Source organism: Hyperolius riggenbachi, chromosome 8, assembly GCF_040937935.1.
Source record: "Hyperolius riggenbachi isolate aHypRig1 chromosome 8, aHypRig1.pri, whole genome shotgun sequence".
Taxonomy (NCBI): Eukaryota; Metazoa; Chordata; class Amphibia; order Anura; family Hyperoliidae; genus Hyperolius; species Hyperolius riggenbachi.
Window position 1 is genome coordinate 9,145,639 of NC_090653.1, and position 18,908 is coordinate 9,164,546.

The window sequence follows — 18,908 nt, forward strand, 5'->3', positions numbered from 1 at the left end:
TGGTAACTGCTTGCTGCTGCCTGGTAACTGCTTGTTGCTGCCTGGTAACTGCTTGCTGAGCTCACAGCTCAACAGTTCGTGGAAAAGAGGCCTTAGGGTAAAAACCACTTGGGAGTAAACTGGTTAAAAAAAAGGCCAGATACATAGCTAAGGAGAGGGAAGGTTCTGGGTCCTAATGATCCTCTCTGGGTGTCTGTTCCAGCGCTGGCTCCCCCATAGCAGTAGTCCAATACTGCTCTCTCCACCGCAGAAGTAAGACTTCGGAAGTCTTCAGGTGCCCGAGCGCCCTCTCTACCGCACTCATGTTTGCGCAGTATGGAGCCGTGGCGGGGGATTTAAACAGGGAAAATAGCGCTGCACCGAGGGCACCGGGAGAGGAGAGGGAAGGCTCATTAGGACTGGCTAAAGGTGGGGGGAAAGGCTGCGCATGCTGCACACTGAGCTGGTGGTCATTTCAGATGCAGCCTTAGTGGTATGCGCTGACGTTCTCCTTGCTGTTCATTAAGACTGAGGCGGTTTTTTGGGTGTTTTTGACGCTTTTTTTTAAAGCGTTTTCCGCGATTTTCTTCGCATTCGATCGTTTTTGTAGGCATTTTTTGTAAGCGTTTTTGCACAGCGCTTCTGTCTTTTGATCCGTTAACCCCCTTGCCGGTTATCCCGAGCTCAGCTCGGGGTAACCTGCGCAGGAGGATTTCTCAGGCCCTGCTGGGCCGATTTCTATCAAATAAAAAGCAGCACACGCAGCCGGCACTTTGCCAGCCGCGTGTGCTGCCTGATCGCCGCCGCTCTGCGGCGATCCGCCGCGTGCAGCGGCGAAAGAGGGTCCCCCCAGCTGCCCGAGCCCAGCGCAGCCGGAACAAACAGTTCCGGCCAGCGCTAAGGGCTGGATCGGAGGCGGCAGACGTCAGGACGTCGGGTGACGTCACTCCGCTCGTCGCCATGGCGACGAGGAAAGCGAAACAAGGAAGGCCGCTCATTGCGGCCTTCCTTGTTACTTTTGATCGCCGGAGGCGATCGAAAGTGCGGATCCGGAGCGCCCTCTAGTGGGCTTTCATGCAGCCAACTTTCAGTTGGCTGCATGAAATAGTTTTTTTTTTATTTAAAAAAAACCCTCCCGCAGCCTCCCTGGCGATTTTAATAGAACGCCAGGGAGGTTAAACACCTCTGAAAAAATAAATGCAATGTATTTTTTAAAAAAAACGCTCATGCTATCACTTGCCAAAGCGATTTTTTGAGCGTTCTTCCTTTTCCTATACCTCCCATTATAGCAAAAACGCCCTAAAATGGCTCAAGCACCACTTTTGAAAACTGACATCGCCCTGAACGCTCTAGTCTGAACTACACCATAGCACAACATGGTGTAAGTGCTTTCTGTGCGTTTTCGGAAAAACGTCCACGCTTAGATTTTCCGAAAAACTTATTTTACTACATAGGTGCTTGTAGTGACTCAATTTCTCAGTGCCCCAAGTTCTGTGATAACAGGAAGTGACTGAAATCCATACAATAAACAAGCACAGCAATGGCAAACCGTGCTGATGCTTTTACCCTGATTTCTTGCTAGTACGTGAGAGAGACACACCTCCTAGCATAAAAAATATTTGTCACAATATTTGCCCCCCTCCCACCATAGTTGTCAAAATATATTTAAATTAAAAAAAAAAACATTAAAAAAATACATTAATAGTTACCTTAGGGATTCAACTTTTTTTTTAATATGCATGTCATGAGGGTATATTACTGTTATTTTTTCAAATCAAGCCTTGAAATTACTAATACGAAAGCATAACTGACAAAATACAATTTATTTCCAAATAAAATATTGTCGCCATACACTGTACTAGGGAAATAATTTAAACGTTGTAATAACTGGAACAAATGGGCAAATATAATGTGTGGTTATTATCCACAGTAGCATGTTTTATTTTAAAACAATAATGGCTAAAAACTGAGAAATAATTATTTATTTCCATTTTTTTTTTTTGTTCTTTTGATTCCCGTTAAATAGAGATGGCTCGAACCTCCAATTTTAGGTTCGCAAACCTCGAACTCGAACTTCCAAAAAAGTTCGCGAACCTGCAAACTTTTGCGAACCGCAATAGACTTCAATGGGGAGGCGAACTTTGAAAACTAGAAACATTTATGCTAGCCACAAAAGTGATGGAAAAGATGTTTCAAGGGGTCTAACACCTGGAGGGGGGCATGGATGAGTGGGATACACACCAAAAATCCAGGGGAAAAATCTGGATTTGACGCACAGCAGCGTTTTAAGGGCAGAAATCACATTGCAATGCTAAATTGCAGGCATAAAGTGCTTTAAAACAACTTACATGTGTATACATCAATCAGGGAGTGTAATTAGAGTGCTTTGAATGACTGGTAGCCACACACATCAAGGCCTCCATCCCAGCAAATCTAGATCAACACCAGTTTGCTTACCGAACAAATAGATCGACTGAGGATGCCATCTGTGTAGCTCTCCATGCTGCCCTCTCACACCTGGAAAAGCCCAACTCCTATGTTAGGATGCTCTTTGTTGACTACAGCTCAGCATTTAACACCATTGTACCTAGCCAGCTGACCAACAAACTCCATGCACTAGGTCTTGCTCCCTCCGTATGTACTTGGTTATTGGACTTCCTTACTAATCGCCCTCAAACTGTCAGACTAGGAAAACAGACATCCTCCACCCTTACCCTGAGCACTGGCGTGCCACAGGGCTGTGTATTAAGCCCTCTCCTCTATGCACTTTTCACCCATGACTGCCAGCTAGTGTTGGGCGAACAGTGTTCGCCACTGTTCGGGTTCTGCAGAACATCACCCTGTTCGGGTGATGTTCGAGTTCGGCCAAACACCTGATGGTGTTCGGCCAAACCGTTCGGCCACATGGCCGAACTAAGAGCGCATGGCCGAACGTTCCCCGAACGTTTGGCTAGCGCTGTGATTGGCCGAACGGGTCACGTGGTTCGGACCCGAACGCGCTCTGATTGGCCGAACTGTCACGTGGTTCGGGTAAATAAATACCCGAACCACGTCATATTTCCGCCATTTGTCTGTGGGTTTAGCTTTGGGTAGGCAGGCAGGGTAGTTCGCGCTCCAGCCACGCTAGCCAGGGTCCCCCCAGTCATTGTGTCGCTGCTGGGAATAGTAGTACACCGCTCGCTCAGCATTCTGTTTACTGCCACTCTGTGTACCTCGCTCAGCCACACTATATAGCATTCTGTTTACTGTTCTGTGTCTGCTGGGAATAGTAGTACACCGCTCGCTCAGCCACACTATATAGCATTCTGTTTACTGCCACTCTGTGTACCTCGCTCAGCCACACTATATAGCATTCTGTTTACTGTTCTGTGTCTGCTGGGAATAGTAGTACACCGCTCGCTCAGTCACACTATATAGCATTCTGTTTACTGCCACTCTGTGTACCTCGCTCAGCCACACTATATAGCATTCTGTTTACTGCCACTCTGTGTCTTCTGGGAATAGTAGTACACTGCTCACCCGCCACTGTATAGCATTGTGCTCTGTGTCGCTGCTGGGAATAGTGGTACACCGCTCACCCGCTACTGTATAGCATTGTGCTCTGTGTCGCTGCTGGGAATAGTGGTACACCGCTCACCCGCCACTGTATAGCATTGTGCTCTGTGTCGCTGCTGGGAATAGTGGTACTGTATAGCATTTCTGTACTGCCACTGTACTGCTGCCAGTCAGCGTGTACTGTAAGGATAAGTGAAATGAGGAAGAAATCCGGTGAAAGAGGGAGGGGCAAGGGAAGAGGTGTTTCCCCTGACGGTTCACGTATAGGCCACAGGGGAGCACCCAAGAAAACCCACTCAATACCGCCCATGTTGTCCAGGACAACAACCCTCACAAATCCAAAAGAACAGGACCAGATAATTACTTGGATGACCTCTCAAGCGTCCAGCAGTGGGTTAAGCAGCACCAGCACATCACGCACGAGGTCCGAGTCCTCAGCCAGTTACAAGGAGCCAGTGGGCACAAAGCTGACACAACCGGCAGCGACACCACGCACACAACTGCCAGATAACCAGTCCGATGAATTACCTCAGGACACAATGGGGTATTCGCAGGAGCTATTCCCAGCCCAACAAACTTCCACCTTTCAAAGGTCAATGGAGGAACAGCCAGAAATGTTGTGCCCGGATTCACAACCATTAACTGTGGGAAATGCACCGCGCACTGAAATACAAGGCGAGTCCGAGGAGGACTCGGAAACCCAAATCCCAGAGCAAGTTGGGCAGGAGGGGTTGCAATTGCAGGAGGTCGGCCGACAAGATCTGGAAAATGACGTTGGAGTGAGCTGCGCAGAGGTTGTTCTGGGGAGCTCTACTCCACGGCGGCGGCCCCCCACAATGACATATGACGAGTTTAAGGAGATGGAAGAGGAGGGTATGGACAATGTGGACATAGACCCAGATTTTGTTTGTGAACGAGAACATCGCTGTCGTAGCAGCAGCACAGATGAGTCTGTTGAAGAACCCACTGCTGCACGAGTTCGCCTTGTGCCACAAGGTAGGCGGCGCGCTATTTCAGGCACCACAAGCGTGGAAGTTCAAGTGAGAGGCAAAAGAGGAGCAAACAGAAATCGCCAGCAAGGCAGGTGCTCCAAAGTCTGGGCTTTCTTTGAAGACTGCACTGAGGATGTTACCATGGCGATTTGCAAGGTGTGCAAGACCCGCCTGAGCAGGGGGAAAAGTATTAACAACCTCTCCACCACCAGCATGAGCCGTCACATGCTATCCAAACATCCCACTCTGTGGGCAAACTCGGCAGGACAGGGTACCAGCAACACTGCCTCCCTTGGGTTCACCAGACTCACCACCAGACCCGCCTCAGCAGCAGCGGTAGCCCAGACATTGCGTGGTTCACAACATTCACAAACATCAGACGACGCTGACACTGTCACTTTCCGGAGTAGTGCTCTTGAGGTCTCCCAGTCTTCATCAAACACAACAACCAACAGCCCTTCCGTGTGCAGCGCTACAGTTCAGTTGTCTGTGTCGGAGATGTTTGAGCGCAAGAGGAAATTGCCAGCAAATGACCCCCGGGCCGTGGCAGTAACAGCCAGCATAGCCAAGCTTCTGGCCTGCGAAATGCTGCCATATCGAGTGGTGGAGACAAACAGCTTCAAGGGCATGATGTCAGTGGCCATCCCACGTTACGTGGTTCCCAGCCGCTACCACTTTGCGCGCTCTGCAGTGCCTGAGTTGCATGAGCACGTGGTCAGCAAAATAACCCGAAGCTTGAAGAATGCCGTTGCCTGCAAGGTTCACCTCACCACTGACACCTGGACGAGTGCGTTCGGCCAGGGTCGATACATCTCCCTTACCGCGCACTGGGTGAACCTTGTGGAGCCTGGCAGCGATTCCTCACCTGCTACGGCGCGGGTGTTGCCCACGCCGCAAACAGCTGCACCGCCGTCCCTCCCACTGGATAACAACAGCAGCACCTACCTCTCTGACTCCTTCTCCTCCAACGCATCTCAAAGCTGTACCTCATCCGGAAGCGCTAACCCAGCAGCAGTAGGATCGTGGAAGCAGTGCAGCACAGCTGTTGGCATGCGTCAGCAAGCGTTGCTGAAGCTGATCTGCCTTGGGGATAAGCAGCACACAGGGGAGGAAATTTGGAAGGGAATAAAGGAACAGACGGATTTGTGGCTGGCACCGCTGGACCTGAAACCGGGCATGGTTGTGTGTGATAATGGGAGTAATCTCATTCGCGCTTTAAGGTTGGCTAAGCTGACACACATCCCTTGCCTGGTGCACGTGATGAACCTAGTAGTTCAGCGGTTCCTGAGGACATACCCAGGCGTGGCCGATCTTCTGTTGAAGGTGCGTCGAGTGGCCAAACATTGTAGAAATTCCAGTACTGCTTCAGGGGCACTCGAAAAGATGCAGGAGCGCTTCAATCTCCCCCACCATCGCTTGCTGTGTGATGTCCCTACGCGCTGGAATTCTACGCTGCACATGCTAGCCCGCTTTTGTGAGCAGAAGAGTGCAGTGGTCCAGTACATGACGGCGCAGTACCGAGGCGCATCCGGACAGCTGCCAAGCTTCTGTGGATCCGATTGGGCCAACATGTTGGACCTCTGCCAAGTCCTCCAAAATTTTGAGCAATCCACGTTGCTTGTGAGCAGTGACAACTCTTCAGTCAGCATTACCATACCACTGCTGTGTTTACTGAAGAGGTCAATGTTGAAAATCAAGGAAACAGCTGTCATGATGCAACTGGGGGAATCTGAAGGAGAAAACGATCAGCGTGATGGTACCAACATCAGGCCATCCACCTCAGGGAACACTGGCCCCAGCAGCTATGACGAAGAAGAGGAGGAGGAACAGCTGGGGTTGGAGCAGGAATTTCATGCCACCACTGACGAGGGCCAGAGCGGTGCACGTTGGACTTCCACAATTCAGCGCGAATGGTCAGCAGAAGCAGACCAGGAGGAAGGTGACGACTATGATGCATCACAACAACTATCACAACGCTCACAAGAGGATGATGAGGATTCTGGTAGGACTCTGGCACACATGGCTCAATTCATGCTAGACTGCATTGAACGTGACCCACGCATTGTGCGCATTTTGGACAACACCAATTACTGGGTTTATACCCTTCTGGATCCACGGTACAAACACAATGTTCCAAAACTGCTTGAAGAAAGAGTCAGACAGGTCAAAATGGAAGAATACCAGCAGGCCCTTGTGGAGACTTTAGAGAGGAGATTGGCATCCTCCCCCTCCTCTAGCCAGTTGTACGCCGACAGACTGACTTCCGCAAACCCAGGACGACCAGGAGGGCAGCAAACAACGCAAGCCGCAACTAGTGCCCAAAAGGGAATGGTATCGGCAGCGTCCTTGGAGTGGAAAAATTTTCTGACACCCATGCAGCAGCAGCCCACTGAACAGCAAGCGTGCAGATCCACCTCCAACACCGATCGCCTGGAGAAGATGGTCAAGGACTACATGTCAGATGACGTAGCTGTGTCGAACAATCCATCTGCACCCTTCAACTATTGGGTATCGAAGCTAGACACCTGGCACGAACTGGCAATGTACGCAATAGAGGTGCTGGCTTGCCCGGCAGCCAGCGTTATGTCGGAACGCTGTTTCAGTGCTGCCGGAGGCATCGTCACAGATCGGCGTATCCGCCTCTCCACAGAAAATGCAGACCGTCTGACTCAAATTAAAATGAATCAATCCTGGATTGGAAATGACTACGCAACACTCCAGGACCCCAACCAAGTAACATGACCAATGAACATCTGGGATGGCGTAGCGTTTCCGGTCCCTGTTTATTGAACCTCTCATCTGTATTACATTTATGACTGCATGGCGGCAAAAAGCATTGCTGCTATATCCGCACGCTTTTTGTCCTCATGCAAGGCCTGGGTGGTTGTGTCTCACAAAGCGTGGCCTTCTCCTCCTGCGCCTGCTCCTGTTCCATCACGTCTGCTGCTGCTGGGTTAGCGTTGCCGCGTGGTCCCTGTTTATTGAACCACTTATCTTTATTACATTTATGACTGCATGGCGGTACAAAGCATGCTATCCGCACGCTTCTTGTCCTCATGCAAGGCCTGGGTTGTTGTGTCTCACAAAGCGTTGCCTTCTCCTCCTGCGCCTCCTCCTGTTCCATCACGTCTGCTGCTGCTGGGTTAGCGTTGCCGCGTGGTCCCTGTTTATTGAACCACTTATCTTTATTACATTTATGACTGCATGGCGGTACAAAGCATGCTATCCGCACGCTTCTTGTCCTCATGCAAGGCCTGGGTTGTTGTGTCTCACAAAGCGTGGCCTTCTCCTCCTGCGCCTCCTTCTGTTCCATCACGTCTGCTGCTGCTGGGTTAGCGTTGCCGCGTGGTCCCTGTTTATTGAACCACTTATCTTTATTACATTTATGACTGCATGGCGGTACAAAGCATGCTATTCGCACGCTTCTTGTCCTCATGCAAGGCCTGGGTTGTTGTGTCTCACAAAGCGTGGCCTTCTCCTCCTGCGCCTCCTCCTGTTCCATCACGTCTGCTGCTGCTGGTGCTGGGTTAGCGTTACCGGTCCCTTTTCGTGGAACCTCTTCTCTGTATTACATTTATGACTGCATGGCGAAAAAAAGCATGTTACCTGTGCAAAGAAACATGACATTTTCCACATTTAAAAGACAGTTTTTCCTTTGAAACTTTACAATCAATTTTCTCAAAAACTATAAGCTCTTTTTCAAATATTTTTTTTCCTCTTGTACCCACTCCCAAGGTGCACATACCCTGCTAATTTGGGGTATGTAGCATGCAAGGAAGCTTTACAAAGCATGAACGTTCGGGTCCCCATTGACTTCTATTATGTTCGGAGTTCGGAGTTCGGCGCGAACACCCGAACATTGCGGCGATGTTCGGCGAACGTTCGCAAACCCGAACATCTAGGTGTTCGCCCAACACTACTGCCAGCCTATCCATACCTCAAACGTAATTGTTAAGTTTGCAGATGATACGACTATCATTGGGCTTATATCAGACAATGAGGAAGCTGCATACAGAGAAGAAGTTAGGAACCTGACTGCATGGTGTGACATTAACAACCTGTTATTAAATACAAAGAAGACTAAAGAAATTATTCTGGACTTTAGGACCACCAAAAAGACCACTCACCTACCACTAATGATCAATGCAGAGGCTGTGGAGAGAGTTTCCAGCTTCAAATGTTTGTGAGTCACCATCGCAGAGAACCTGTCCTGGGCTGACAATGCTTTAGCTCTAACTGGCAAAGCACAACAACGCCTCTACTTTCTGAGAAAACTAAGGAGCGCTAACCTCCCACAGAAGCTGCTGGTTAATTTCTACAGATGCACTATAGAAAGCGTTCTGACCAATTGCATGACGGCCTGGTACAACAGCTGCACCAAGGCTACTAGAGAAGCCCTGCAGCGAGTTGTTAAAACAGCAGAAGCCATTATTGTTACTGAACTACCATCACTGGAACTTTTGTATAATACCCGCAGCGTGAGAAGGGCCAAAAACATTATCAAGGACAACACTCACCCTGGAAATGCCTTCTTTGAGCTCCTTCCATCAGGTAAACGTTTTAGATCAATCCGCACACACACAAACAGACTGAAAAACAGCTTTTTCCCATCTGAAATAAACTTGATGAACTCTGAACCCTCTCTGAAATAATTAACACTGTGTACAAATTGTTTAAACATCTGTAATACCCGGTATACTTGTATAATTTCTTCTCTTCCTTGTTACTATCACTATGTTCCCTATATGCACCGTGAGGTTGTCATGAAAAGTAATTTCGTTGTGTTACACAATGACAATAAAGTGAATTGAATTGAATGTGCAGTCACACAGGTGCAGTGAACAGGTATGCAGTGACTAGTATTCCAAATGTGAAGCTGTCACACAAACAGGTACCGTGAACAGGTATTTTTGCAGAGTGAACACCGCTACATCCCACTGGTTCTCCGACAGTGCTCGACCTGGCCAGCAAGTCCAAAAGGTCACAGGAAAAGAGAGAGAGGGTCCGCACTTGTCAATACAACCTTTATTGATTGGACATTAGAGATGTCCTGAATGGTTCGCCGGAGAACTTGTTTGCGCGAACTTAGCTGGTTCGAGTTCGCGGTGAACCGCGAACACTTAGCGAGTTAGACCCGTCCCCTATACTTCATCATTGGGCTAAACTTTGACCCTCTACATCACAGTCAGCAGACACATGGCAGCCAATCAGGCTGCACTCCCTCCTGGAGCCCCCTCCCCCATTATAAAAGGCAGCAGTGTCAGCAATGTTCTCACTCTGTGTGCTGCTATATTAGTGAGAGAAAGGAGAGACATTGGAGAGATAGGGAAAAGCGATAGTTAGGTTGCTCCTTGCTGATATTTGATGATGAAAAGCACCCCAAAACTGCTCTTTTGAGAGCTAATGTTCTTCTGATGTGTTTTTTTTTTTGATTAGTATTACAAATGTGCAGCTGTCACACACACAGTGTAATGAATAGTAACTTATCAGCTGCGGTGGATAGCAGTACCACCGCAGCTGCTTCTGGTTCCCTGCCTGTCAGTCTCTCTGCGCCTTGGGCGTCTAGCACGCCGAGGACAGGCGTGGGCAGTCAGCGCTTGTCGGCTGCGGTGGACGGAGGGTCCACCGCGGGTATTGTTGGGTCCCCGCCTGCCAGGTTTTCCGCGTCCCAGGCGTCTAGTATGCCGAGGACGCGTGTCTCTACTGTTCTCCAGGGTACATTAGCGCGTGCGCGCGCTCACCGCCAGGATCTTTATGCCAGGAGGAGGTGCGTCAGCTGACCAGCTGGTCGGCTGACGTCAGAGGGCATGCTTGCCTCTCCTGATTGGCTGAGGCTGCTGGGCGTGACTTGAGGGTCTCTTCCGCTTCTTAAGCCTCCCGGCTTCACTTGCAATTTGTCTGCTGTCGTGAATACTTCGTGTTAGCGCTCAGACCTTAGATAGTTCCGGTGTGCTTTGATCTGGGAGAAAACCAGGGATTTCACACAAGACTAGGAATTATTATTACTACTGTTATTATTGCTTGATTATCTGTGTATGACTCTGGCTCGTTCTGACCAATCTTACTCTCAGTGATTCTGTATCTTTGCCTATCTGATCCTGTTGCCAAACCTAAGCCTGACACTCGTTCTGCCTCTGTCTCCTGATTTTGTACCTCTGCCCATCTGATCCTGTTGCCAACCTTGCCTGATACTCGTTCTGTCTCTGTCTGTCGATTCTGTACCTGACCAGTCTGTCTATTGCCGAGCTGATCTGTCTGACCATTCTACTTTCACCAGGGACCCCCTGTCTCTGGTGAGAGGTTCCGTATGGGTACTGCCCACCAGCTCCTCTGGTGAGGTAGTGAAAATACTGCCAGTACTACTGTCAGGGCCGGGCCGAGGCATAGGCTGGAGAGGCTCCAGCCTCAGGGCGCAGTGTAGGAGGGGGCGCACAATTCATTCAGCTGTCATTCCTAATTGTGTATGAAGCAGAAAGAAATAGGAAAAGGGGATACATAGCAGTGACTGCAAGCCAGATAACTTGAGATTAAGGTGTTGGGGAGGTTGTGGGCCCTGTGGCGCCTCTTAGTCTAATAGCAATCAGTGTGTGACGGCTGGGGTGGGAGGGATGGAGGGGCGCACTTTGGTGTCTCAGCCTTGGGTGCTGGAGGACCTTGGCCCTGCTCTGACTACTGTTACTCCAATCACTAAACTTAGTGCATTAAAGTGTGTTTAGATTACGTCACTTCTTAGTGGCATATTAGCATTGCTAGCTAACACATCAGTATCTATATATATCTGTATTATTGGTGATTCTGCAGATCACCATATAATCAGGTATATATCTGTATTATAGGTGATACTGCAGATCACTTGATAATCAGAAATTTGTTATTGCTAACACCAATCGTTACACACAGGTACCGTGAACAGGTGCAGTGACTGGTGGTATATAACACTGCGTGCGCTCACGTAGGTAGGTGCACTGAACAGGTAGGTATGCAGTGATTGTTAATACAAATGTGCAGCTGTCGCACACACGGGTAGTCACTGAATGTGCTGGGCCTGGCAGGGGCACAGTAGGAATTACCAAGGGGCCAAGGGCCAGCTGCGACTGACTGACAGGGCTGTATATGCAACAACTGTCTGTGGGACACCCCCCCCCCCCCAAAAAAAAAATAGATCACAAGAACAACATTAGCTTTCAAAAGAGCTGTTGAGGGGTGCTTTTTAGCAATAAGTATCAGCAAGGAGCAAGTTAACAAGCCTACAAGAGCCTAACTAAGCTTTCCCTATGTCTACAACAGGTTCCTCTCCCTTCTCTAATTACTGCAGCCACATGAGTGAGTGAAAAGGCTGACGCTGCCTGCATTTTATACGGGGGGGGGGGGGGGGGCTCCTATAAATACTCTGGTCCAAAGGGTGAAAAACCACCTGTAGTGGTAAAGTGGTTACATTTCATGCTGAGACTTTTGTTTCTTCCACATTTTTGTCTGTATATTAGCATTTAGAATTTAATGATTGTAATTAAGTTTAATGTAAGATTAGATCTCCTTTATGTAGATAAATAGTCCATTTATGAATACCGGTCTCTTCATCGTTTCAAAGAGAGACAAGTGAGGAAGGCTGAGGTACAGGGGGGTTTCAGTTCCAAAAGCAGGACCACTGGGGGATACGCCACAATGACAGTGATATAGAGAGCCGAAGGGAATGAAAAGCTTTCTTCTCCTCTGAAGTTTCACTTAAACACTTCTTTCGACTCACAAAAAGCCAAGTCTAAAAAAGTTGTACCGAAAAACAAAAACAAACAATAAAAAAAAATCAAGAAAGAGAAGAGTGTTGAGTCTTTGATGATGTCTGCTTCTGTACAAAGCAGCCTTTGAAAAACAATATTGTCCTAAAATTATTCCTAAATTATTCCTCTTTTATATTTGCCTCACCGCAGGTCTACGACGTGGAATACAAATTCGTCAGCGGAGACGAGAAGACAACACTATTGATGGAAATTGATCCGCGCAACAAGATTGAAACTTTTCGGACAGAGAACGGCTCAGACGCAGCGTTGGAGATCCACGACTTTAAAAACGTTAGTGCTCGGCGATGGCCTCCGCCTTTCATCTCCCGCTACAAATATCATTGATTTTTGTTCCTTCTACTTATAATAAAAAGACTTAAATTGCTTTGAAAATTACAGCAGCAGTTCAGGAGAAATAAAAAGTATCTCAAATAAAAGAAAAAGTAAAAAAAAAAAAAAAAAAAACATTCTGAAGAGGCACTTCGCAGCTGTTGTGCGAAAAATTCAGAGGTTTTTTTTTTCCAGGGCGGTGATTAACCGATGTATCTTTTTCGATTGCCGCCGCTGCTCGATTCTGTTGATTGCACTTTGAGTTATGTGACGAATTTTAACTAATATTACTCGCAGAGGGACACATTGTGCATCAGCAACAAGAGATACAACGATTTAGGGTGAAGCAAGTTTAAACCAAGAAACAAGTTAATAGAAAATAAGTTGATTTTAGGGTCTCAAGTAGGCCAAAGAACGACTTTATTCAGATTAGCATGATACTTTCATGCCAGCTCCATGCAGCTGGGAACTATTGCCAATTAAAATTGACAAGAAGTTCATTTGATTGGCTCAGTTCTGAGTGGTATTTAATTTCCTTTTAAACAATCCACATTGCCAGGCTGTCCTGCTAATCCTCTGGCTCCAATACTTTTAGCCATAGACCCTGAACAAGCATGCAGAAAAGATCAGATGTTTGGCCTGGAGCACACCAAAAACCGCTAGCAGCTCCGCAAAATGCTAGCAGATTTTTGAAACGCTTTTTCTTCTTTTTCTGTAGCGTTTCAGCTAGCATTTTGCGGTTTTGTGTAGCGGTTTTGGTGTAGTAGATTTCATGTATTGTTACAGTAAAGCTGTTACTGAACAGCTACTGTAACAAAAACCGCCTGGCAAACCTCTCTGAAGTGCCGTTTTTTTTCAGAGCGGTTTGCGTTTTTCCTATACTTAACACTGAGGCAGAAACGCATCCGCAATCCAAAATCTGCAGCAGCCCGGGAGTATGCGCTTCTGCAAAACGCCTCCCGCTCTGGTGTGCACCAGCCCATTGGGATACATTACCCAAGCGGATCCGCACCCGCAAGCGGATCGCAAACCGCAGCCGAAACGCTCTGGTGTGCACTAGGCCTTTTTGACTGAAGTGTGACTGGAGTAGCTGTATGCTTGTTTCAGGTGTGTGATTCAAACTCTACTGATGCCAAAGAGATCAGCAGGACTGCCAGGCTCCTGGTATTGTTTAACCACTTCCACACCATGAACTTTTATGCTGATCTGTGCAGCGTGGTCTCTCCAGCCCACAGCACAGATCAGCTAGCAGCCAGGGCGATCAGACTTCCCCCCTTTTTTCCCCACTAGGGGGATGTCCTGCTGGGGGGGTCTGATCGCCGCCGGCTGCTTGCGCTTGCGGGGGGGGGCTCTTCAAAGCCCCCCTCCGCAGCGCTTCCTGGCCTCCTTCCCCTTCCCTCCCTCTCCCTCCCCCTGTGAGCGGCGCAGGACGGATTTCCGTCCTGCGCCTGATGGGATAGGCTTTAGCCTATCAGATGCCGGTGATCCCCGGCCAATCAGAGGCCGGGGATCACCGATCTCCTCTACGGCGCTGCTGCGCAGCAGCGCCGTATACATGTAAACACCGGGGAAGATCTTCCCCGTGTGTTTACATTTACCCTGCGAGCCGCCGATCGGCTCGCAGGGTGTTCACGGAGACACCCTCCGGGAACTGACATGGAACGCCATGGTATACACTTCTGGATTCAGGGGCGTACATATACGCTCCGAGAATCCGGAAGTGGTTAAAAGCAAATAAATATGGCAGCTTCCATAACCTTTCACTTTAGGTGCCCTTTAAAGGAATACTGTAACCCCCAAAAAATAAAAGAGTTAAACTTAACCGGGGCTTCTACTGGCCCCCTGCAGACGTCCTGTCCTCCGGTCTTCTGCCGCGGCTGATGTGCGGTATTTGCGACTTTCATGTCACAAGCCGCTGCACCTGCACAGCCCTGGCCGCAAGCATCCTCGCTCCTTCTGACGTCACCAGGAACTTCCTGCGCAGGCGCAATATTTATTATTATTGTTATTTATTTGAACAACTATTTCTTTTCTTTTTTTTTTCATTTAACTGCTATGTTTTTAGTTTTTATGACTTAATGTTCTATGTAATTACCTTTCTGATTTCAGGGCCTCACTGGAATCTACTTTGCCAATCTACAAAAATGTTTCATTAAGACACAGAGCAAGATAATCCCGGAATTAACTGAGACTGACTTACTAGAAATTGAGGTAGGTCCATTTTCCGCCTACAGATGTGGAGTTTTTCTCAATGCCCAATCGTTATCGGTTTGGGATCCGACCCTTCCAGCCAGGGGGTATTCCCTTCACTAGAATGGGGGACTTAAAGGACAACTGAAGTGAGAGGACTATGGAGGCTGCCATATTTATTTCCTTTGAATCAATACCAGTTGCCTGGCAGCCCTGCTGATCCTCTGCATCTAATACTTTTAGCCATAGCCCCTGAACAAGCATGCAGCAGATCAGGTGTTTCAGACGTCAGATCTGACAAGACTAGCTGCATGCTTGTTTCTGGTGTTATTCAGATACTACTGAAGAGAAATAGACCAGCAGGGCTGCCAGGCAACTGGTATCGATTGAAAGGAAATAAATATGGCAGCCTCCGCATACCTCTTACTTCAGTTCCCCTTCAACCAAGATGTGCCAAAACGACCTCAGGGCTGGAGGCGGAGCTGCCAGTGTTGGGATTACCCAGCAGCCTCTGTAATCTTTTATTTTTTCTTTTTCTTTTTTTATAGACTCTTTATTTATTAACTTTATAATTTAACAAATATAAAAGCGGATGCATACACAAACAAACAGTACACTCTTTAACCATTTGAGGACCACAGTTTTTAACCCCCCTAAAGACCAGGCCATTTTTTCACAAAAAATGCCACTGCAGCTTTAGACTGGTTTCACAGTGGGACGTTACAGGCGCACGTTAGAGCAGCCTGTAACGCAGCCCACCGCACAGTAATGAAAAATCAATGGGCTGTTCACAGTGCCCACGTTGCGTTACATTGTAACGCTGCGTCACAAGACAACTAGTGTTGGGCGAACATCTAGATGTTCGGGTTCGGGCCGAACAGGCCGAACATGTCCGCGATGTTCGGGTGTTCGACCCGAACTCCGAACATAATGGAAGTCAATGGGGACCCGAACTTTTGTGGTTTGTAAAGCCTCCTTACATGCTACATACCCCAAATTTACAGGGTATGTGCACCTTGGGAGTGGGTACAAGAGGAAAAAAAAATTTAGCAAAAAGAGCTTATAGTTTTTGAGAAAATCGATTTTAAAGTTTCAAAGGGAAAACTGTCTTTTAAATGCGGGAAATGTCTGTTTTCTTTGCACAGGTAACATGCTTTTTGTCGGCATGCAGTCATAAATGTAATACATATAAGAGGTTCCAGGAAAAGGGACCGGTAATGCTAACCCAGCAGCAGCACACGTGATGGAACAGGAGGAGGGTGGCGCAGGAGGAGAAGGCCACGCTTTGAGACACAACAACCCAGGCCTTGCATGAGGACAAGAAGCGTGCGGATAGCATGCTTTGTACCACCATGCAGTCATAAATGTAATAAAGATAAGTGGTTCAATAAACAGGGACCACGCGGCAACGCTAACCCAGCAGCAGCACACGTGATGGAACAGGAGGAGGCGCAGGAGGAGAAGGCCACGCTTTGTGAGACACAACAACCCAGGCCTTGCATGAGGACAAAAAGCGTGCGGAGAGCATGCTTTGTACCGCCATGTAGTCATAAATGTAATAAAGATAAGAGGTTCAATAAACAGGGACCACGCGGCAACGCTAACCCAGCAGCAGCAGCAGCAGCAGCACACGTGATGGAACAGGAGGAGGCGCAGGAGGAGAAGGCCACGCTTTGTGAGACACAACAACCCAGGCCTTGCATGAGGACAAAAAGCGTGCGGATAGCATGCTTTGTACCGCCATGTAGTCATAAATGTAATAAAGATAAGAGGTTCCATAAACAGGGACCGGCAACGGTAACCCAGCAGCAGCAGCAGCAGCAGCAGCACACGTGATGGAACAGGAGGAGGCGCAGGAGGAGAAGGCCACGCTTTGTGAGACACAACAACCCAGGCCTTGCATGAGGACAAAAAGCGTGCGGATATAGCAGCAATGCTTTTTGCCGCCATGCAGTCATAAATGTAATACAGATGAGAGGTTCAATAAACAGGGACCGGAAACGCTAAACCATCCCAGATGTTCATCGGTCATGTTACTTGGTTGGGGTCCAGGAGTGTTGCGTAGTCGTTTCCAATCCAGGATTGATTCATTTTAATTTGAGTCAGACGGTCTGCATTTTCTGTGGAGAGGCGGATACGCCGATCTGTGATGATGCCTCCGGCAGCACTGAAACAGCGTTCCGACATAACGCTGGCTGCCGGGCAAGCCAGCACCTCTATTGCGTACATTGCCAGTTCGTGCCAGGTGTCTAGCTTCATGCCCGGTTTCAGGTCCAGCGGTGCCAGCCACAAATCCGTCTGTTCCTTTATTCCCCTCCAAATTTCCTCCCCTGTGTGCTGCTTATCCCCAAGGCAGATCAGCTTCAGCAACGCTTGCTGACGCATGCCAACAGCTGTGCTGCACTGCTTCCACGATCCTACTGCTGCTGGTGCTGGGTTAGCGTTTCCGGATGAGGTACAGCTTTGAGATGCGTTGGAGGAGAAGGAGTCAGAGAGGTAGGTGCTGCTGTTGTTATCCAGTGGGAGGGACGGCGGTGCAGCTGTTTGCGGCGTGGGCAACACCCGCGCCGTAGCAGGTGAGGAATCACTGCCAGGCTCCACAAGGTTCACCCAGTGCGCGGTAAGGGAGATGTATCGACCCTGGCCGAACGCACTTGTCCAGGTGTCAGTGGTGAGGTGAACCTTGCAGGCAACGGCATTCTTCAAGCTTCGGGTTATTTAGCTGACCACGTGCTCATGCAACTCAGGCACTGCAGAGCGCGCAAAGTGGTAGCGGCTGGGAACCACGTAACGTGGGATGGCCACTGACATCATGCCCTTGAAGCTGTTTGTCTCCACCACTCGATATGGCAGCATTTCGCAGGCCAGAAGCTTGGCTATGCTGGCTGGCTGTTACTGCCACGGCCCGCGGGTCATTTGCTGGCAATTTCCTCTTGTGCTCAAACATCTCAGAGACAGACAACTCAACCGTAGCACTGCACACCGAAGGGCTGTTGGTTGTTGTGTTTGATGAACACTGGGAGACCTCAAGAGCACTAGTCCGGAAAGTGACAGTGTCAGCATCGTCTGATGTTTGTGAATGTTGTAAACCACGCAATGGCTGGGCTACTGCTGCTGCTGAGGCGGGTCTGGTGGTGAGTCTGGTGAACCCAAGGGAGGCAGTGTTGCTGGTGGTACGGTGGTACCCTGTCCTGCCGCGTTTGCCCACAGAGTGGGATGTTTGGATAGAATGTGGCGGCTCATGCTGGTGGTGGAGAGGTTGTTAATACTTTTCCCCCTGCTCAGGCGGGTCTTGCACACCTTGCAAATCGCCATGGTAACATCCTCAGTGCAGTCTTCAAAGAAAGCCCAGACTTTAACTGGCTGAGGACTCGGACCTCGTGCGTGATGTGCTGGTGCTGCTTAACCCACTGCTGGACGCTTGAGAGGTCATCCAAGTAATTATCTGGTCCTGTTCTTTTGGATCTGTGAGGGTTGTTGTCCTGGACAACATGGGCAGTATTGAGTGGGTTTTCTTGGGTGCTCCCCTGTGGCCTGTACGTGAACCGTCAGGGGAAACACCTCTTCCCTTGCCCCTCCCTCTTTCACCGGATTTCTTCCTCATTTCACTTAAAGTACACGCTGACTGGCAGCAGTACAGTGGCAGTACAGAAATGCTATACAGTGGTGGGTGAGCGGTGTACCACTATTGTCAGCAGTGACACAGAGCACAATGCTATACAGTGGCGGGTGAGCGGTGTACTACTGTTCCCAGCAGAATCAGAGTGGCAGTAAACAATGGTATATAGTCTGGCTGAGCGGTGTACACAGAGTGTCAGTAAACAATGGTATATAGTCTGGCTGAGCGGTGTACACACAATGCTATATAGTCTGCTATATAGTGTCAGTAAACAATGGTATATAGTCTGGCTGAGCGAGCGGTGTACTACTGTTCCCAGCAGAATCAGAGTGGCAGTAAACAATGGTATATAGTCTGGCTGAGCGGTGTACACAGAGTGTCAGTAAACAATGGTATATAGTCTGGCTGAGCGGTGTACACACAATGCTATATAGTCTGCTATATAGTGTCAGTAAACAATGGTATATA

The 18,908-nt window shown here is 48.7% G+C and overlaps 1 protein-coding gene across 2 annotated transcripts in view; it reads left to right on the top strand.

Annotated features, from left to right (window-relative positions):
- Positions 1 to 18,908, top strand: part of TNMD (tenomodulin) — a 160,544-nt gene that overhangs the window by 73,033 nt on the left and 68,603 nt on the right. For both annotated transcript variants that reach the window (XR_011023444.1, XM_068249989.1), the window contains exons 3-4: positions 12,452 to 12,592; positions 14,741 to 14,842. Coding sequence is in view for 1 of the 2 variants with exons in the window: in XM_068249989.1 (XP_068106090.1) it covers positions 12,452 to 12,592; positions 14,741 to 14,842 (243 nt within the window). In the remaining variant the exon portion in view is untranslated. The remainder of the gene's footprint in view (positions 1 to 12,451; positions 12,593 to 14,740; positions 14,843 to 18,908) is intronic.